General features: G+C 39.9%; 2 protein-coding genes across 2 annotated transcripts; one reads left to right on the top strand and one right to left on the bottom strand.

Annotated features, from left to right (window-relative positions):
- The first annotated feature begins 974 nt into the window (after window positions 1-974).
- Window positions 975-3,055, top strand: LOC141016083 (leucine-rich repeat, immunoglobulin-like domain and transmembrane domain-containing protein 2). The gene is made up of 3 exons (XM_073490339.1): window positions 975-1,084; window positions 1,282-2,063; window positions 2,268-3,055. Exons 1-3 carry the CDS (start codon window positions 975-977, stop codon window positions 3,053-3,055), a joined length of 1,680 nt encoding a protein of 559 aa, XP_073346440.1.
- Window positions 3,056-6,943: 3,888 nt separating this feature from the next.
- LOC141016065 (cadherin-related family member 1a) lies at window positions 6,944-21,424 on the bottom strand. The gene is made up of 17 exons (XM_073490317.1): window positions 21,370-21,424; window positions 20,841-20,936; window positions 20,401-20,546; window positions 20,257-20,307; window positions 19,253-19,342; window positions 19,046-19,132; window positions 17,813-17,929; window positions 15,855-15,998; window positions 15,696-15,774; window positions 15,509-15,609; window positions 15,216-15,419; window positions 14,599-14,751; window positions 13,250-13,414; window positions 12,554-12,621; window positions 10,402-10,630; window positions 9,570-9,824; window positions 6,944-7,492 (listed from the first exon to the last, which is right to left on the bottom strand). The coding sequence occupies exons 1-17, from the start codon at window positions 21,422-21,424 to the stop codon at window positions 6,944-6,946; spliced, it is 2,589 nt and encodes an 862-aa protein (XP_073346418.1).
- Between the last annotated feature and the right edge of the window lie 1,453 nt (window positions 21,425-22,877).

Below are 22,877 nucleotides of genomic sequence, written 5' to 3'. Positions count from 1 at the left end.
AAGCCACCACTTTAGGTAAGGAAGGTAAGGAAGTGATTTATGTGTAATGATACACAAAGTACCTTAATGATACATAGGAAGCACTATCACGAACTCTTAAGATGCCGATGGTTTGCGTTGTTTGTGGGTGCCCAAACCTTCGGACCCATCAGGAGGAGTGGAGACGGATAATCGTTCATTTGGACAGTGACTGCTTCATCAAAGGTGAGTTTGTGGCTGCCATGTAGCGGTTTCCTTACTATGTAGAGAGTATCGTGACGGAGACAAGACTAAGACTTAAAGGGATAGAGTGAATGTCAAGACCAAGACCAGAACAAAACCAGTACAAGTTCTACATTGCATGACACACTTACAATAAAATGCCGAGACAAACACTGATCTCGAATACGACTGTACAACACTACTGTAGACTGTATCCCTGTCACTGAACAACAAAGACTGAACCTACAGTGCTGTGGATGTTGCCTGTTTTCACACTTGCTTTATATGCTGATTTGGCCTTTAACAACCTGTGAGACAACCAGTGTTCAGATTATTGAGGTCAGATTACAGTCCTCTCCAGACATCTGTCTCTCTCTGCAGCCCTCCCTCTCCGTGCTGCTAAGCCCGACGGGCTCCGGCCCACTTAATGCAGATGGTCCTCCTGTCATGTCGATGCCTGTGCTTCGATGGGGGACAAATAAATTAAATTAGTATGATGCGGAGCAATTCGGGGTCATACCGAAAAGTAGAACTGCAATACAATCGAACATGAGTCTTGATTGAACATTTGCGGCCATGTTTTTAAGCAGATCGGACAATGTTTTCTTGCCAAAGTGGACCACTGCTATAAATATGCCTTACCTATGTGTGTCTCATGTCACTTGGTGTCTTAAGCATTACGTCAAAGAGGATTAAGGTAATAGGCTTTGTCCCACGCAGCCCATGGGCTCGTCCAGCTCTCACAGGCCTATTTCACGAGCTCCTCCAGGAATATGGACACCTTTAATATCGCTTTACGTATCGCTTTGGCATTTTATCTCATCACCCCTGGATCATCGACTTGTCTGATCGGTTGCTCCTGCACAGATGATAACTTGGGAAGGTAAGTGTTCACTGAGACGATACAAACTCTTTTAAGTAGGTTCTGTGTTCGCCATGAATCTGTAACCTGCTAACCAAATTTTTCTAAAACCTAAACACAAGCACTGTCCATAAACTTGTGCAAATGGTCCACGTAGATAAGTAGCTGGGAAGATAAAATATTATTTTGTCTAAACAGATCCCGCCTTCTTGTTCTAGGTCTTTAGTATGTATGGAAACCTCCATGGGACGAATCCCAGAGGACGTCCCACACAATTTCACGAAAATCCGAATTGAGAACTGCCACCTGACTGAGTTACCGCAAGGATCTTTCTCTAGAGTTAGTGCCTTGGAGTTCCTCTGGTTGAATTTCAATGAGATCACCCTGATGAACATCAAAAGCCTGGAGGGGCTGGCTAACCTCACTGAGCTCAGGCTACAAGGGAACAAGTTGACGTCGGTACCGTGGGCTGCGTTTCAGGACACCCCGAAACTGAAGATTCTGGACCTCAAGCACAATCGCCTGGATGTCCTGTCTGAGCATGCTCTCAGACACTTACCTGCACTGACCTACTTAGATTTATCCTTCAACCAGCTTAGTGTCATATCAAAAGATGTCTTCACTAACTGGCCTCTTTACCAATCGGCAGAGAAATCATGGGGGAAAGAAGGACTGGTCTCCAATGTGGTTCTGGCGCTGCATGATAACCCCTGGGTGTGCGATTGTCGCCTCAAAGGCTTTGTCGAGTTCATCCGGACAGTCGGCCCTCCCATCATTCTGATGAACTCTTATCTGAAGTGTTCGGGCCCCGCCTCCAAAGCTGACAAGTTCTTCCACGAGATCCAGTTGAAAACATGCATGAAGCCGGTGGCCTCTGCCCCAGAGACTAACATCACTTTACCTCTTGGAGCAAATGCAACACTCACATGCTTAGTCAAGGCCAGGCCGGGCCCGACCATTCAGTGGCTGTACAGTTTGAAGATTATAAGAGGATTTGCTGGTAAGATTTTTTTTTTTTATTACTACCATCCATTAAACTGTTGTGATCCTGCTCCGGGAGCACTTAGTGTGGTATATGTTGAACCCTCAGGCTGCATCTGCTTCATGAGTACAGTACAATGCCCTCTTTAGGGTTACTGTGCCATGTCTTTATCAGATGTAAACAAACCTCGGATTTGCCCTGACATCCTGTCTTCTCTTGCAGCTAAAGAGACTCAAATAAATGAGGAGACCATCTCATCCCAGCTGATGATCCCTTCTCTCCACCTGGCAGACCGAGGACTCTACACCTGCATGGCCAACAACTTCATCGGCAACTCCTCTGTCAGCATCTTGGTCAACATCAGCTCCTTCAATTCCTCCTATCCTCTCCCTCCGCCTGTCCCCATGTTGTCATCCGATGAGAATACCTACATTGACATCCGCATCGCTAAGCAGACAGTTTACGGTATCACCCTGGAGTGGCACGCAGCAACAAACAACCCAGCGGAAACCTGGTTCACCATCCACTTCGGCAAATACGATTCACCCAAAAAGGAGTTGATCTACATCGGCCCCGGCATCAACAGCTACTCCATCACCGACCTGCTTCCTGTCACCAAATACGAGGTCTGCGTGACCCTGAAGAATCATCCACCGAGGGAAGGCCAGTGCATCGTGTTTGTGACGGGGAGCGACATCAGCGAGATGGAGCAAAGAGAGAGGCTCATCCACATTATCGTCATAGTGTGCGCCATGGTGCTGGCAGTGCCGGCCGGCATGTACGCCTGCACCACGGAGGCCAGGTTCAGCTGCTTTGATCGCTGTATGGATCTGTGGAAGAAGCGCATGCGGCACGGAGAGGACATGCAGGGGACGGAGAGGCAGGGCACCTTCGACAGCCTGCAGGCAACCAGCGAGGAAGGCCTGTGCAAAGACTCGGAGGAGAAGCCAAAAAAGAGGCGGAAGTCTGAGGAAAGGTTCAAAGGAGGAAGTGCAGCTCATCTGTACTAGCAGCAAATTCAAGAAATGTACCTACATGTCAATTTGTAAATAATGTTTAATATTTTCACTAAAGCCCCAGTTTATCTTTACATTTGAGTCACGGTGCTAACCATTCAATTCTCCAAAAAATGAATACCTGATCTTTGAAAACAGAGGGTCGTTCAACAAAATTCTCTATTTTTTGTAAAACAGTTTATTTGAATATATAAAATAATGGAAAGTGAAATCAATACAAGTATAAGCATCTGCATTTCAGCATGCTTAAGTGTGAAACCATTTAATATTTTTAAGGAGACCTTAGGACATTTCCAGCCTTGTTTGTGGTGACCAAAACTGGACTTTTAAGCGAAACCATGATGATTTCCTAACCCTAACCAAGCATTTTTTTTGTGCCTAAACTTAACCAGTGCATAAGCACTTAAGTATTCCGTGGTTTTGCATCAATGTACATACATGTAACATTTATTCTGGTGATTTGGGTTGAGCGTGTCAGTTCAGGCTACTGTCTTTGTTTGGATTAAGAAAGACTCACAACTGAACAAACAGGACAATTTTTTTAAATAGTACAGCAAACAGACCCAGATGATCATTTAGGATTCTTGAAATATGTTTCGAACATTGATACATTTTGTCAAATGATCTTCTAGGTTTTCCAATTTCCATTTTTTTGGGAAACTCAGATTCTTGCTGATTCACTCTGTGACTCAAATGTGACACTAATACATGAGAGGGACAAACTGGGGCTATTATGAATATATTCTGTAAATATGCTGTATATCTCGAGCTTTCACCTCCAAGTGGAGACGCCTTTAATCCTTACTGTAAGGAGTTTGCAATTATCTTTGTTAATATACATGTACAAAAAGGTTTTTGGTAAAATATATTTGATATTTCTTTCTGTTTTTTTTTTCTTACTGTTTGATACCGAGTGCAAAAACGTCGCATTTCATTTAATCCCTTGATGTAAAAATAAATACATATATATTTTCTATTGTTTCTCTTTGACAGAATGCAGATTTGCTGTCGTGTGAGGGAATGAAATGCTGTTTGTTGTGGATTAAAGGGGAGTCAAAGACAAATGCTGAGACATACTCTGATTTTTTAGCACAATCACTCAGGGGATTTGTTACATAAGCGGTGTTTTCCCGTGCATTTATACATACACTCGTAAGCAGATTAAAGTGATTTTCTATCTGAATCCTAGTCAGCAGAACATGATATTTCCATTTAATGACAGCTCTGAGCTCACTGTGTCTGTACATCAGACAAGCAGAGGGTATGCGTACAATTTCAATTTGTTTCTTCAGCCCAATTGAAAACATTCAGCTCCCTCTTTTTATCTAGTAAAATTCTGTTTAAATATGATGAAAATTATTTTTAGTGTTACATAAATGATGAGTTCAGTCAGTTTACACTTGTAGTGGAATCACTGCATCCATTGTACGTAAACATTTCTTAGATATTTTAACAGATAAATGAAAAGGTGGTGATTATTTGTTAAATATGATTATATAAAGAATATAAACATGATTATGTAATAAATTGAGTAGTGTTGGAAGTATTTACTAAACGATAACACAATCGAAAAACAATCCAAGTCCTGGTTTTATTAGTAGAAGCCCTGAGATCCCAAATTGATTTGAAAAGACGTCATTTACACCCTCTTTGAAGCCAAATCTTCACTGTGGTTGCTAAGCTAAAAACATTAGCACAACTGTGCTTAACTGTGGGTCGAGGGTGTACGTATGTAACATCTTTACAAATCAATCTGGAATCCCAGGGCTTCTGGAGACTTGGATTACGTCAGATGAGCTCTATGGAGCCATTTGATGTTGCTGTCTTGTTGTTGATTAGGAGAAAACTGCAGCTGTTTTGCTGTGACGTGACTGTCCATTGGCATGAGGGTGAGCAGATGAATGAATTTTCTTTTTTAGGTGACCTTATCCTTTAATGGGGAAAGACAAACTAATCAAAGTATTGCGTTTGTGGATTTTTCTCTAATTTCTCTCTAATTTTCTCTAATCTAATTTCTCTTTTACCTTCTTTTTGTGCAACATTAAATAATTTGACCTGTTTGGGCCTTGAATGAAAAATCTACCACAACTAAACACTGCTTCATTGTGAAGGGTATACATATAGCTATGTAGCTGTCAGGTATATAGCTGTATTTCCCTCTGAAATGTTCTGGATTATCTGAATAAAGTAACACAAACTACAAAAAATTGAGAAATTCAAGTGTATTGAAGGACTGAATTGTACTTAAAGGGGCACTGTGTAGTTTTGGAGAAGAAATTAAAACTCAGAATTTTAATATTTACAATATTAATGAGGTAATAATACAAACTCATGAATATTTTTTTTCCATAACTAAATAAACAAGCTGTTCTCAGAGGAAAATAAGGTCCCCAGAACACTGTTTGAAGCTAGACAGGTGGCAGGGTCAGCCACGTATAAACAAAGTAAAACCGTATGATAATTGTGTTGTCCTTTAAGGTCAGTTTGTTTATTCAGTAATGAAAACAAAGAGTGTGTTTATTTAGTTTGTTTAGGCATAAAAAAAACAGTCAATCAAGATTTTTCTCTTCTGATTAAAATTTCTTTCCTCAAACTACACAGTGCCTTTCTCACTTGTTTAAGATCCTTTGTTTTTCTCAAAAACAAAGATTATACATCAATCAAAACATAACAAACAAATAAATAGTTCTAATCTAAACTAAATTAAACTCGCCTCGGGACAAAATGATGCTCAGACCCAGTTTTTTTCTTTTTCAAATATTTATTCAAAATCAAGACAGTACAAAGACGGTACAAATATGTTACTTCGAAGGACCAGGCAAGTGTAATTTATAGTGAACATATATAGTTTATCTCAACTTATTTAAGATAGTTATAAGTTAAGATATAGTCAGATACAACATATGTATTACAGCAATTAAACGAGTCAAATTTTATTTGCCTACATTTGAAGGCATTGAAGAGTAACATGGAAATTAACTGTGTGAACTCTAAATGTTCGACACAGACTATTTATCTACAGAGGAAATGTACAAGCAAGTTATATACAGAATTATCTATGCTCAAGCATATGACTCATTTGTTAGATGGTTTCTTTTACTTCATGTTTATTTACTGCTGCAGGATAGAACTGGGAATATCTTCTCATATACTCAAAATAAAGAAAATAACACAATACTGTACATTTAAAATGGACACATGGTATTTATATAAAAGCATTTTTCTAGAATAACAGACTCAAATAAATTAAAGCGACTCTGTTAGCTCGTGTTACTGTGAAAACCTACAGTGGCACATTGTAATCATACAAAAGAGCTTCCGGGCGGCTGATGTAACACAGTAAAAATATTACCACACAGGTCTTTTAGCACTTTATAAGAAGCAGTGTTGTTTTTCATGACTGTGTCATTCAGCTGCACGCTCCAGTGAGCAGGAAGAAATGTTTTGTTTTAGTAGGATCTGATGGGTGAAATCCTAGTTTTGTGTTGAAAACATTACAGGGTCGCGAACGTTACACTTTTCAAGGAAGTTATGCAACTTATGTATACATAGTAGGTCTGAGTAATCCTCTCCCTGGACAATCTACAGTGGTGCTTCTTACTGTGAAGATAATCTTCCTCAAGATGGCAGTGTGGTGATTTATCTTTGACTGCACCAGCGACTCGAGCTCTCTCCAGGTCAGCCGAGGATGCAGTGGAGCCTCGTCTTAAGACAAATATCTGTAAACCTTCCTGTTATACTCCTCATAACGTTTATAACAACCTACAGGCAGGCCCACCCTACCAGATCATCACTTGAAGCTCAGGTGACACCCCTCAGACAGCAGATGAACCGTCAAATAATGGAGCATGGAATCTTAAACAAGACGTTTGATTGATAAAGTTAATAATAACCCTTGTTGCTCTCATTGATTTTCTGCTCCAGCTTCATTTTAAGCTCTGACACTAAAGCAGAACTGATATTTCCCTCTTTACGCCGACTAGATTTCACTTTCTTGGAGGCTTTGCAGGCCAGCGCACCAGATATTGTTGGGACCGCCCGGGGCCTCTCACTGGGCCGTGTGTTAGACGGGGGTGGAGGGGGAAGACAAGGAGCTTTGGGAGGTGGAGGTTTGGGCCGGGGGGTGCTGGTGCCCCGCTGCGGGCTGCTCTCTGGGTTGCCGATGAGAAACTTATCTGCAGGGTCTTGGAATCTGATTATGGGCATCCTGAAGGTCCAGGACATCGGCTGCTGATCCCTGGGTCGCCTCTTAATGATGCGACGTGCCGGCGTGATCCTGTTTGCCTTTGAGTTGCGCATGTACATAGCTGTAGAGATCAAGACTGTCACCCCTACCAGTAAGCTAATGATAACAGTGACCATGCCTAGAGCTTTCATAGGATTGTCCCTACTTTTCATTAAAAAGGCCGCCATAGGCCCCTTGAGAGGAGTCTGTAAAAGAGCACAAATAAAATAGTTTAAATCAAGTCCAAGGGACTGAATCCAAGTGCCAACGCAGCATTTATCTAAAGCATGCAAGCACGAGAGATGGATGGATGCGCAAAGCACTGACAGAGGAGGCCCGAACAACATGTCTACCACACAATGTGACGCTCCCACACTCACACTCAGTCGTCACTCAGTCATACGTCTTCCTCTGCTGAAGCAAAGCTAAGAACTACGCACAACACTAGTTGTCGGGAATGCGTCTGGCAGTGCGGTGCATTAGGATTTCTCATGTGACTGACGGACGATGACAGTTCATGAGGCCAAAATGGAGTGAAGTGCATGTTTGTGTGAGAAAAATGGAGATTAAGTGAGCAAATCCAGGTTTAAATCCAAAGTAAAAGGCTCAATCTCTTCTTCGTCACTTTGACGGCCAAATAGTCATGAGTCATGCTCAAGAGAAGTATTTTAGATCATTAAAGACGGGGTTTGTAAGAATTCAATCTACATTATGAGAAGAAATATTGCTTTTAGAGTATTTTCCAATCAAAAAAAAGAAAAGAAACACAAATAAAAATAATGCAATATAGAAAAAACTATTTTATCATGCTGTCATACAGTATTATTCCTTTAAAAGTGCTCCAGGACTCTTTTACAGACAAAAGCTTACCAGTAAAAAAAATATAAATCTTTTTAAAGGTTATGACTGAATAATGTACCAGAGACAAATATCTCTCACTTGATCCTGCGGACCACTTTAATATAGTTACTCTCAGGGTTGATTCGGGACTTTTTCACTGCGCTGCAGTACAGGATAGTGGATATGCAGATTGTAAGTAAAATGAGGGACAAGACAATGCTGAAAAAAATTCCAAAAATAGTCAGCGGACGCTTGCTGAGGCCCATGAAGTATGAAACAATTCGACCTTTGACCTGAAATGCACGATACACAACACAGAAACAACACCAAAAGCACAGAGTCATCTTATGATGAATTGTGAAGGAATGAAGACAAGGTGCAGACAAATCAGACAAATATGGTTCGATGTAAATGAGTGACAACTTTAAAGGACAATGCTGCTGTTGTTGAGAGCTTGAATTTATACTACTAACAAGTGTTATCTGCAGCCGTAGCCGTAGTATTTGTTTTCATTCCTCTCTGCCATACAACTTAATGTCCAAAATGTATAGAAGACCAAACCATCCATTAAACTCTTAAACCTTGATCTCTTTCTAAGAAGCTTAAGTTATGAAAAAACCCAATACAGGTTTTGTTCCAACTCTTAAAGAAAGCGCACTGATTCGCTTTGTTTCATAGGGTTAGATCAGAAGATCCATCCAACATGTTATGTCTTGTTTTTTAGCCCACAAGAATATGAGTAAAACCTTATACACATGACTCTAAGGCTAACCTCACACTGCAAACCTTAGCCAATTTGGACTTACTGCTAAGACCTGATTGGCTGTTGGCATCATTTTTAAATGTGGCTAATCACATGCAACATGCTGTTGCGTGGATGTAAACAAGAAGGCCACTGACATCAGCATTTACAGTTTCACGTCTAAGTTGACGTGCAGTGGCCAGTTATTTTTTGAGCATACGACAAAGAGGATGAGGAGAAAGAGAGACGCATTTTTAATTTTTTCTTTTTTTGCGGCGCCTCGGCTGCTACTTCTGAAGGGAGGTGTGTGTGGATGCGGAGTTGGAGCCAGGAGTGGTGGGATCGTGACGCGAATGGCTTCACAGAAACAGACACCATCCAAAATTTCAGTGTAGGGTGTCAAGGGCTACTTTTAACTACAGTACATCTGTCAGCACCTCTCCTCAAGTCACAAAATGCAATGGTTTTTAGTAGGATAAATTCATCACCGGGTTGATAATAAGCTTACAAATGAGCAGCATCGTCAGTTAAAGAAGATAAATGAAATGTGATTGGCTGAAACAAGGATTAGCAGCTGCGTAGCATGACAACAATACCTACAACATATGTTAAACAGCTTAAATCTACAGCTCCTGCTGCCTAAAGCTCAGGCTTGGTATAGAAAACGCTGCGAGCATGCTGCGAGTCATGGCAGGTCTTACCGCCTCGGTGATGTCGATGTTGACCACGGCTGTTGTGCTGAAGGACGGTGAGCCTCTGTCCCTGGCCTGGACCACCAGAGACCACTTGCAGTCCTTCTGCTTGGTGATGTTCTGCACAATCTCCATGGACTTGATGTACGGCTTCAGAAGGATCTCACCAGTGTCGGCGTTGATATCAAATGCGTTGTCGGGATCGGCTGTCATGATGGAGTACTCGATGACGTTGTTCGGAGACTCTGCGTCCTCATCCACTGCCTGTAAGAAAGTAGCAGAATAACATAACAAGGTTGTATAAACTTTACAGCTTTTTGACAGTGAATTGGATAGAAAACTACGTTTCAGCCAAACACAAAAAAGCCCAACGAAAGCAAAGATGGTTAAAAAAACCGAACAAATAAACATTAAAAACCAAGAAATTGAAGTGGGTTTGTAGTAAAGCAATCCCCAAATTTCATAGCAACATTGGCTCACAAATTGATAATTTTTAGTTAAAAGTTCAGAGTATTTCCAGCAGTGGATTAATAGTGGTAATGGAGGAGGATGTCTTCCACAACAATTGGGCTGCATGTCAAGAGGATATAAGCCATGTTAGACACGTGTTTACACACACAGGTAACACTTGTTAATAGGATCAGTCCATTGTAGGTTGTCAATGGGATTTGATGCCACTAAGAAAATACAGAATGCACTGCCTCATCTTCCAGTTTTGGCAGTAATGATTAGTTTTAAAACATGACAATTAAAACGAGAGAACATTAATTTATGATTTTTGTTATGTTGTTCACACCAATGGCAACTTAAATTGTGGGGGAAATGTTTTAGCGTACAGTACCTCTACTCTGACAGGTGTACCAATAATCATTGTCTTTTCCAGGAGTTGTTCATAAAATTCTGGCGGGTGGTCGTTCATGTCGAGGACGGTGACGAACACTTCAGCCAAGCTGTACTTCCCCTCCGAATCTTGAGCCTTGACGTAAAAGTTGTATTTAGACCTGACCTCTGCGTCCAGGGAGGTCCAGGCCTGCGTGGAGATGACGCCTGTCGACGGGTGGATGGTAAACCTGCAGGTTCAGAACGATTCAGACAGCGTATGAGTCATAAACACAGCAGTCAATTTTGTATCGACCAAGCAGGTGTTTCTAACACTGACGTACTCGTTCACAGCACAAGTGAAACCCACATCACATCCTGTGAATCCCTAAATGACTCACATTAATAGGTCACTATAAAAAGCAGATTTCCATCCTCTGTTGCAGGGAACATTGAACAGCTTTTGTACTTTTTCAAATTCAGATTCATTTCTACATACTGTTAATTCTTTCCTTCGTATAATTTTTCTCTATCTGATAACTCAACCACTACTTAACAGATTTCGGTGATATTTAATAAAAAATACATGATACACCAAGGAATAACTGCTTTGCTTGCTTTTGGTCCAGATCTGGCTCAAGTAGTGGCAGCATGTGGACATTAAAGATGCAACATTTAAAACAATCCAAAAATAATTAAAATTACAAACAGAATGTGATGAAATATTAGTGTTGACGTCATGTCAAAGACATTTATGTATTGTGTTGCAGAGATATACTGAAGTTAGCATGCTAATATGATAGCCCCAGGCTTGAAACCTCTTTTTCAAGCTGCCCAATGCTCCTGTGCTAGCGGTGTAAACACCAACACTCCCCCGGTAGTCCAGCTAGCTGCTCAGCTAACTGAGCTAACAAGCTAACAGTAGCTACAGTCATGGATCTATAAACAGAATACAGTTAGCAGCAGTTAGCAGTTACTCTTACTTATGCAATATTTGTTGGGAGTATGAATTCAACAGGTGGCCAGTTCTTACTTATTGCACCTTTAAGTTGCAGGGGGAAAAAAATCTTCAAATCTAAATCAAATCTAAAGTCTATTGTTGCCTAAATAGTTCTTGGAAATTCTTGAAAATCTAATTGTTAGGTGCAGCAAATATTTGGTTTAAATAATAAATTGTTTTTAACTCATTTTTTGTTTTGTTTTTATGCAGTTTTCCTTAATTTTCTTTCTGAATCCTTCTAGAAATGGACAAATTGATAAACTGTCAAACCTGTTTTTTTTTTTTTTTTTTTTACAAATTGTCTGATTTCAACAAAATGACAGGTGCACACTCTTCTTCACTCATCACCACCATCAACCAGTTTAGTAGGATTATCTATCACTGTGCATGTTTATAAAGATCTGGATCCTCTAAGTTTCCAAACACTTCCTTATTCCAAAGATCTAAAGTGGATAATTTTGTGACTTATGCGATAGACGGGAACAATTTGCACCAAAATTGTGTCACCTTTCTACTTGAAAGATGTTATAATCACACAAGTATTTTACACTTAAGAAATGAATTTAAATGATTCTGCAGCATTGACGCAGGTTTGTGCTTTCTGAGTGTTTTCTAGTTCAACATCGGGCTTGCTGCCAGTTTATTCAGCCATCTTCTCTGTCTCCTTTTCCACTGTGAAATTTCACAAGTTGCTTTGAAACTGATAACTTTCGCACAATTAACTCAGGTCCCTGCCTGAAGACGGGAATAAATTCTCACATTTTCCTCTGCTGCATGCTGCCTTGCTTTTCAAAGCTGCCGTTTCTGTGGCTCCAGCTGTCACATTGCATGTTAATTGGCTCTCCCTATGTGAGACGGGCCAGGCTGTCTATTTTTAACCCTCGTATCCAATTAGGAGATTAGCCAGCATCTTGCAGCCATTTTAGAGCGAGCTGTTTGTGTAGCAGAGGGGCCAATCAAACTGGGTTCCTGCTTGCCGCTTCCATCAAAGACACAAAAGATGAATCAAGACCGGTGTCCTGCTGATAGTTTACCCAACACCCTGAGCAGCTTTGACTTTTTAAACACATTAAACTGACTTTTTGGTCTCTGAAATGTGTTTTCTGGAGGTGCAAGAGTTAAGTATCCGATTAGATCAAACATGAACTGGCAGGAGCTGAAGGTTTTTACTTACAAATCTGATCCTGATCCATAAATCGTGTATTTGACTTCACCCCAAGGCCCCGAATCTGGATCATTTGCCTGGAGGAAAAAACAGGACAGAGATTAGAAGCTCAGTACTTATAGCACATACAATAAAGTGTGAAAAAATAGACACTTTGTGAGCTAATCGGATAAATTGAATTCAGTCTAGTTACATTGGGGAGTGAAAAGCTCAACCAAGGTTACTGAAGGTTGTCTATTCAGATGTTTTTACTGGGAGGATCACCAGCCAGGGTCTTAAGCTCATGTACAGTGGGTGGGGCAGGCTATAAGTCTCTTCCTGTGGTGAGAGGGGATGGAGGTATAGGTCAGGATGATTAACCTTGGGGCAAAATTAAGCTTTATACTCCACACTGCCCAGTTTCGATATGTTGCCTTGCTGCAGGATAAATCCCTTATAATGGAAAATAAGAGACACATGTGCTGATATTTCTAATAATAAAACCCCTGCCTGAGGTGTAACATGGAGCGTATGCCAGAGTGTCACACAGAGACATGAATTCCATAACCAGAACCAACAAAACAAAGCCAGAGACCGCTGATGACCTTTTTTTGTCTGGCTTTCATCTAATGAACTGCACAGAGTAATATGCATTTATTGGAGGATTGATGGATTATGTAATCACTTTGGTCGGGTTAAAGCACAGTTTAATCTCGACTGACTCACCGTTACAGACACAACGCTGGAGCCTCCGGCAGAGTTCTCAGGGACCCGGGCGATGTAATACTCGGACGTGAATTTGGGGACGTTGTCGTTTGTGTCCAGCAGGTTGATCACGATGTCGGCCACGGCACTGAACCTCTCCGGAGTGTCGATCTCCACCGCCAGCAGCTGCAAAGTCACACGCAAAGAGTAATGAAATGAAAGCTGAAACCAAACAACATCCTTAAATAGAAAACCAGACTTTTAGATTTCATAATTTGTTTGTTAGTTTTAGCAGTTGTGGTGAAGTGATAATAAGAAATAATTGGCCACAGAGTGAAATAAGTACAAAGACCTGATGAAGGCACTGGAAGGAAAGTTATGGGATCCCCAAAATTCACAAAGACAAAGAATGTCTGCACAAAATTTCATGGAAATTGCTTTCAGCAGTAGTTGAGACATTTCTCTCTGAATGTCTAATGTCAACCTCCTGGTGGAGCTTGAGGAAGAGTCAGAGGGATTCATCCTCTGGGGACTATGAAGGCTACAAAATGTAATGACAATCCATCCAATAGTTGTTTAGATATCTCAGTTTAAACATTTATAAGTTCCAGTATCTTAAATATGAGCATTTTCTACTTAAAACTTATAAAACTCAGTTTAATATCATTGTAATCTGAACATATCTGGGTTTTTGACTGTTTGTCAAAGAAAACAAGTGTTTTGAAGACAACATCTGGGCTTTTAAGAAAAGCCAATAACTGATTAATCAAAAAGATATCCAATACCATTTTACACCAAAATTAGTGCATATGTGGAGGTTTTTAAATGAAGGCAATTGACTCCTTTCCCATTGCCAGTCGACGAGTTTGCCTGTCTGTTTTTTTGCCCTGGTGTGTCATGTTCATTGTCACAAAAAAGGGAACATTAGAAAGTAGCAGATCTTATATCTCATCAGACTGCATCCAGAGGAAGTTAAAACATAAAAAAACACATAACATTTTGAATTAAACACATTGTTTTTATCCCAAGCTGATGATGGAATTAGCGGATGAAAAGTACGCACCAGCATATTTAACTTCAACGCACACAATAGCAAATTGGCAGTGTGTTTCCATCACTGCCAATTTGAGTTGATCTGATTGATTGTCGATGAGTACTGCAGAGTCATTTGAACCGAGAATGAATGCCGACTGTACCCTTTCCCACTGAAGCCAAAAGATGTTAGTGTTGATTTTTTTTGTCCAGTGTGAAGACTAAGCAATAAGAGACTAAAAAGGTGAAGATATAAATTAGTTGCATCCCTTGATTACATATTAGTGTCAAAATACTCACACTCACACTTAATAATTTAGTGATATATGAAATCCAACCTTAAAAGAAAGTGTTGGTCCCTTTTCATAGTCGATGCCAGATGTGTCCTCCACAATGATGGTGACCTGCGCTTCATTGAGGACCGTCTGGGGAACCACACGCAGCACTCGACTCGGCCCCACGAGTCTCAGTTTAAATTTAGCGTTTGCACCCTGCGAAGAAAAATAAACATCAGGATTCAGAAACTGTGAATCTGTCAGGTGAGTAAGAATATAGCTGCTCGGAAAAACAAGAAAACTGAAGGTTCATCTGACTCAAGATAACTTCAGCAAACCTTGTTTGTTTTTGTTTTAAAAAATCTGGCAGATAATGTTACATGAGTCACCGAGGCAGGATGGAGAGAGTGATGGCATAATGAATAACATTTTATTTTGAATTAATGAACAGATTTCATGAACATTTTTTAATGGTGTTGCATAACTGCACATGCTTTGAGGCAGATATTTATGTAACATTGTACACAGAGGTATTAGTGTATCTGTCAGCAGCGGATCAACATGACGGAAACATTTTTTGTCATAAGAGCACCAGCCTTTGTGACAACTTTGACAGGTAGCTCAAGTAAATAATGGGAAGAGATCAGTAAGACAGGAGGGAAATTTGGGAATAAATGTACCTGATCGGAGTCATTGACGGTGATCTTAAAGCCTCGGAGGATCTCCCCTGCAGGAGGATGCTCGTACATGGTGACCTCAAACTTGCTCTGTGGGCCGTTCTCTCCGTAAAAGGTCGGAGGATGGTTGTTGAGATCCACCACCCGGACCGTCACCGTGGTGATGTCATAGTCGAGTAGCTTATCGTCCGGTCCTACCTCAGACGCCTGGGTTTGAAAATGATAGTCATCATCACATGTAGGAGTAAATGTGGATTAAATCAACTGGAGGGAAACTCAAAGAAATAAAACATTACCTTGACTTTAACTTCATATAACTCGTTTTTCAGCAGAGATGGATAAGTTGTCAGGGTGATGCATCCGCTGGTGCTATTTATTTCAAACACACCATCGCTGCCTGAAAGGTGGTGATAAAAGAAATGTTTTAAACGTGTCTGCAAAGAGCAAATCTGATAGTGTTACTCAAGGATGAATTGTTCTTACCATTCATAATGGAGTAATGTATTTGGTTAGGGTTGCCTTGGTCTCCATCTTTAGCGTACACAGTGAATATTTCAGAGCCCTGGAAGAAAAAAGAACAAATTAATTTTTTTAATGGTTGATCACCTTTACTGGTGTGTGAGGAATAAGAGGAGGACTTACAGGAACTGACACTTCGTAGACGTAGCCAAAGTAAGGAGTTCCTATGAAGGATGGAGGCATGTCCTGGGAGTCAATTACATTGACTGTTATGGTGGCTGTGGAGGTCAACACCTGGTGCTTCCCCTTGTACTTTCCACCTCCATCCTGAGCATATGAGCAGACACGCAGAGTTAGAACGTGTTACAGTGTTTAAAGTAATACATTTTTATCTAGACTTTAGATGATGCTTTTATCCATTAAAAATGAAGACAATCCCACACAGTTTTGCTTTGTGTCACTATGATTACAGACGTGTGCCTGTAGTGTTCAACACAAGGCGATGTATTTCTTTATGGATTGATTTATGGAAGCTAATTTTCTCAGTTTCTAACAGCACAAGTGGGGTTAGCATTTAGTTATTTTAAATACTTTCTTAAACAATGTATGAACCACTAATGTTATGCATGCAATCTAGTTACGCAGCTAGCATGCTACCAATGTTAGCTAAATAGGGCATCGAACTTTTCGCTAAAAAGAAATGTACAAATAGAGCTGTCAGTTAGTTTTTTTTTAGATAATTTGTTTCTGCTAACTTCCCGTGGCACACAGTGCATACGGCCTGTCCGCAATCTGCCGTAAAATTGACACAATTTCAACGTATTTGGGGCATATTCCAGACCGTAAAGAAAGAAAAACGGAAAGAGGAGTTTCACAAGCACATCGGAGATCATATATGTTCCCATAGGAATGAATGGACTAATCGTAGTACTAATAGTGAGTACATTTCCCATTTTAACCGGCTAAAATAATATGCCTCCCGTTAGCTTGAAATGGTTTGATGGGTTTGGTTTCTGTTAACGACTTAAATAATATTACAAAATAAAACTAAATTAGGTGGTTTAATAAGATTATATCAGAATTATTGGTTGCATGTCTGTTTAAAACTGGGATGTAAACCTCTTAATCCACACTTAGCATGGCAAATCCAGTCTAATTAGGAAGGGTGGAATCCGTAGTTTCATTTGCATGGCGATGTTAATGATGTTATTATGCTTCAGTAAGAAGCTGCATGTGCTGTTTGTTATTCCACAGACACTCAGAGCTGAGGCGAGAATAACAAACTAGCCCTCTCCTTCATCCAATTACTGACAATTGAAGGATTACACACAGAGACTGTGAAGATCAGCAGTGTGTTGGCGTTCAGAAAACGTATTGACGACCAGTGGTGGAATGTAACTAAGTACATTTATTCACATAACACTGTGAATTTTAAAATTTGACTTTTACTTTAAAAAAGTCAAGAAGCCGATTACCTCAGAACCATAGACTATCAAATTAAAGTTGTACGAGCTAAAAAGTTTTAACAACTTATAATTATAAGTCTACTTTACTTGGTAATTTTGAGATATAGCACTTTGTCATATTTCTACAGTGTACAATACATTTCAGAAGTGAAAATTGCACATTTAATTTAAATGCTTTTATAATAATTATGTTGGTTGGGAAAAAAACAAGGATAGCGAAGGTGTTTCTTTGGTGAGGATTTAGAAACCAATCAATTAATCGATTGATGGGGAAAAAAAATAATCAGCCATTTAAAACATAATGAAAACAATTATTAGTTGACGTCGTATAGAAAATAGTGCATAATGAGCTCCACCTCAACTAAACAGGAAAACCCTGCTTTTACATTAATACACCAGAAATAATCTAATGATACAAAATATGATACTACAGCAGTCACAGGGGACATTTTTCCACATTGAGTAGTTTTACTTTGTATACTTTTTTCCTGATTATACTCTTACTTGTAGACTATTTTGGGAGAAACAGCTCTTGGTTGTTAGGATTACTGATAATAAATCACGACAATACATGATTTGAATGTTAAAAAACCACAACATGGATTAATCTGAAACGTGTTAATGATGAAGAAACCTGCGAGTCAAGGACACCTAAAAAGAAAAACCAAAGGTCACCTTTGCAACCACTGTCACAAAGTGGGTGGGTGTGGTCTCGTAGTCCAAATATTGACCAGGTTTGACTCTAAGGATACCGCTGTGTCCATCGATGGTGAACTTGGCAAACGGTGACGTCTGATAATGTATAAACAGTCACAGTTAACACACATTTTTATTTATACTTGAATTTAGCAATCAAGCTCATTTTAAAGGCCCTTCTTATCAGTATTGACTCCTGACCAACCTTGACATTTTTCTTTTTGACACATGAACAGTAACAACTACTGTGCTGTCAGCTGTTGGCCCCGACCAAACATAAGCCCCTATTAAGCCCTCAGTGCCTTGCTCAAATGTAATTGAAATTTAATCCACTAAAGTAACACCATTTCCAGACTGCTCTCTGGTATGAGATTAATCTTTCCCTCAACACACTGTCCCATCACTCGAATGCCCTTTTCCTCCCTCCACATGGCAGCACAGCTCTCATGATGTCAGCCCGACCTCTGGTCTTACCCCCGATTGTTAGGGCAACACCTAGCCAGTTATCTCTATTAGATAATAATGGTGCGGTTGTTGGAGTAAAAATGAAGGAAATTGAATCAAAGATAATAGAAGAGCATCAGAAAAAAAAATAGTGTGAAACAGTGAAAGGAGAAAAATAGTAATTAATTATAAAAAAAAGAACGTTTTTAAATAAGGTTTTGGGACCTGAGAGGATAAACTTGTTGGCAGGCTGCACTTCAGGGTGTAGGAGTAAAGAAATCAGATGTTGTCTGAAGCCAAGCTATTTACAGCTCGATGTGTGATTAATAAAATCAATTCAGCTGGCGGCCATGTGCGAGGAGACTAGAATAGCTTTAAATATTTTAGCCTAGGTTACTCTGCATCGCTTATGCAGGCACGTGTTACTGTAAATCCTGGCTGCTGCATTTTCAGAAAGAGATTTTCTCACCTAATCCCAGAGTAAAGATAGAGCAAGACAAAATAAAAGCACGAGTTACATCTGAGGACATATTTGGTTTTAGACATACAGTATAACAAATTTGAGACATGTCTGGATAACTCTTTTCACCTGAGTCAAAGTAAGTGCAAGAGTGCTTATGTGCTCCTGAAATTTCATGGTAGAACAGCCTTGAGCAGCTTTGTTGTAATTAAGTTGCGAAAAGGATTTTCTATCTGACACTCAGAGCTTTAGAGTTGTCAGGGTCACAACTGTGCATCATCTGCATAAAAACGAAGCTTTAAGGTTACCTGTAGATAATATGAGACGCTGCCACCTGAGCCCATGTCTTTATCTGTTGCTTGGACTCTGTAGATGCTACTTCCTGGAGCCGTATCCTAATGAAGAGACAAGAGATCTCACTTTATTCTCAGTTATTTGATAGTGGCACAGGAAGACCTATAAAAAAGGATTTATCATATGTCATTGTATGAGTGTATTTATTCTGTATACTGTACCTCTGGGATGTCAATGATGAATGGCAGGTTTTGAAATTCAGGTGGTTCATCGTTGGCATCAGTGACAAACACTCGCACGGTCTCAACAACCTGAAAGCAACAAGGAAACAACCTCTCAACCACAAATACAAAATGTACCAACTGGGATTTAAAGGCTTTATCTTTTTTCAAAGAGAATAATTAACTAAAAGTGATCAGGAAAAAAAAAGATAATTTTATATACTTAATTACATTATTTTTCAAGCACAAGTAAGCTTTGCAAGTTTTCTACTGTTTACCTTCTGACACTGTACTTATTTTCAGGGGAGTAGATGTACTGTATCTTGCTCACATATCTATGTTTGTTTTCTCTTTTTCTTTACACTCACTGATTTTTGTTTTAATCCACAGATAGACTGTGGTGTCACAACTGTAAAATAACATAAAGAATAGGAGGCTCAGCCATTATGCAAGCCTTCAAAATTTAGCTTTAATCTTACAAAATACTTTTAAGTAGATTTCAAGCTTTCAAACACTAAATTTCAACCTACCGGAGCTTTTTTTTGTTTCAAAATAAGACGCTGTATGCATCCAATAGAAATGGTTTGATTAATGCAGTGGATTGATGACAATAACATATAAAGCACAAGACAGCAATCAGTCAGCTCTCTTTTACAGTTAAAGGCCTACAGATTTGGAATAGCCTGCCATCAGAAATAAAAACATTAACTCATCTCAAAGCTTTCAATATCAAGGAAAAACTATGGATTAAAATGGTCAACTCTATGAACACCGAGTTAAACATTTATCACATACAAATTTTACAGTTTCTTTCATTCCTTTTGGGGACCCTAGGGACAAGGACTGAAAATCAAACTTCGACTAGAAGCCCTAAATGCATTGCATCGGTTGCATTTCAATTAGATGTAACAATTCCTTCAGGTTTTGTTCCTGTCATTAAAAAAACTGATAAACAACATAAATACAAGAAACACAAATATGTCACATAAACAGTAAAAACTTACTTTATTGCGACCGTCCGTTATGCTCACAGTCACTGAGATTTCAGCTTGTTTCTACAAAGAAAACATAAATGTCACTTTGAGCCACGCTGGTGACAGATTTACAGCAGGTTTTTTTCAAAATAAGAGTGTCATTGACAGGCTCACCTCTCTGTCGAGCTCCTGAACCAGAGTCACATTTCCTGATTTGGAGTCCACCCTGAAATATTCTTTGGAGCTCTGTTCAAAAGTCAGACCGTATCGTACAGGATCTCCCTCTGGATCTGTACCATTCAGGATGTATACTTGTGTCCCTGTGAGGCAAAAGATATGCACAATTTCTTTTTGTTTCATTTGTTTACTATTCAGTGTGAATGTCTTGTTTTAATAATCAGGTCAGATGAGCCACCGCCCTTATTGTTTTCTTTCTGTAAGTCTTGATGTGCGTCACAATCCAAAAGGTATTACAGTGATTAGCTGGAGCTTCAACACCAGTGTGATGATTTCATCGTTACACATACTGTACGCGTGTGAAACAAACACCTCGCACTGGAATCAACCAGATCTGTGATAGTTAGAGTCATCGTTAGATTGCGCGTGAGACTTACCGACTGGTGTATCCTCGGAGATGCTGAACAAGGCCATATTCCCGTTTGTACTGCTGGGTCCATTATCGTAAAAATATGGAGCATAGTCTGATTGTCCTTTATGGGAAAACAAAAAAAATGTGCTTCAGAAATTGTACAATAATGACAAGCTATTAGTAAGCTACTCAATCAACTGTAAAAACTGAAAAATAACACAATTTTTGTTCTATTTCTAATAGAAATGCATCTGTAATTAAGTGATAACTGTGGCACTCACTTGCTAAAAAAGGGCACGAAACGAAAGCAGGGAGGAGGAAAAGGAGGATGGACACAAAACATAAATATATTTGGGTTTACTTTTCCACTATCACAACACAAACACTTAATTACACATCTAACTAAGAAGTGCAGGCAGCATGAGCAGTCTACGCTAAGATGGACATGCCCTCTGTGTATTAGAGGATTAACCAGATAAGAGCAAGCCCAGAAGTCTTAAACCACACTCAAAGAAGAAGAAATAATGCAAAGAAAAAGGAAAGCAGAGCCTTACCCAAGCTGAAGTGAATCAGGAGGAGAAACAGTAAAGCATTCTTTTCTTTCTTCATCCTGGTGGGGAGGTAAGGCTTGGCGGGCTCATGTGGAATGCTTGTGTGGAGGGAAAGCGAGCAGCGAGTGTCGTACCCTTCTGGAGGCGTCTCAGCAGCTCAGGAGGAGGGAGGCTGGGACAGATTCTCAGGCACTAATCCAGTGACGCATCCCTTCCCTCCGTAGACATCTCCTGCCACACTGCTCCTCGCACAACCATTTCTTGTGGAAAACTGCACGAGGACGGTGAGAGCTCAGGTTTCACACGATACGTGGTGCTCATCACACCTCTGCACACATGTGACAATGTACACATTTACAGATGTGGCTGCTGTGAAACCAAAAGGCTTTGTGATATAATATACCTCCCCAAGACTTCACACAAACACCCTTCATGTCCAGTCTTTCATTTTTATTTCTCTTTGTCAGTGGACACATGGCTTATTTGGCTCCTCTCGCTGGGGTTTTAAAAGGTTTCAACAAACTCATTAGTCACATGTAGCGAGACCCACTGGCCCTAAGCTTCTGCTTCTGTTCTTCTTGGCAGCTCGCTGACCAACACGAGCCTCAGCTGCACTTGTGGATCTGTGTTGCACTTAAAGCCAAGAGGCTTTCTTTGGTCTTTGCAGACTACTTTCACCGGGAAACCCAGTGACCTGTCAATCACAAACAAGGCTCTTTAAAAAAAGTCTGTATTGCCAGTCAGCATTGTTGGATTTAAAGTTTTTCGTGCTGCAAGCTTATTTTTCTCTTTTAAGTTCAGCTTAATTTTAAGTATGTCATGTTACAGAAGATGTTTGCCACTCAGCACTGTCTCAAATCTTCCTTCTGTGACTCACTTGCTGCCGCTAAAAACCAAAGCACTGCTCTAAAATTCAGTAAGACACAGCCCTAAAATAAATCTGATAAAATAAAGGAAAAAAAAGTGACACGCTCTGAGGGGGCAAAGTGGCAAACTGAGCATGATGTTTTGATCTTGCATTTTTTATTTTTGAACAAAATTTCCATTTTGCCACCCGGGAGAGTTTTACACCTTTTTTATTTATTTATTTTTTTAAATCAGATCCCCTCAGATGCCGGCGTCGTGCGAGTGAACACTGCCTGCAGTTCTAGCGAGGTGTGTTAACTTGCTTGACTCACTCACATCAGAGGTGCAGACTTGTACACTTCCTATGTTCACAGGTATAAAAATAGGGTGTGACGTTCAGTGACACACTCAGACATCTTGCTGGTCTGCAGCCAATGATAAATCTGCTCTGTTCACGAAAATAAACACAGAATCCAAGAGGAAACAGACAAGAGCTAATTAATAATATCGCTGCATAAATGAGATTTAAGGCAGGAAATGTGGAACTATGAAAACATAAAAGTGCTTAATTTCAAAATATTACGTATGTGAAAGTACAGAGGTATAATCAGCAAAATGTAAAAAGTACACATTAAGCAGGATGTCCCCCTTTAGGGTCATAATAT

This window comes from Pagrus major, chromosome 20 (genome assembly GCF_040436345.1).
Source record: "Pagrus major chromosome 20, Pma_NU_1.0".
Taxonomy (NCBI): domain Eukaryota; kingdom Metazoa; phylum Chordata; class Actinopteri; order Spariformes; family Sparidae; genus Pagrus; species Pagrus major.
This window is presented reverse-complemented; position numbering and strand designations above follow the sequence as displayed.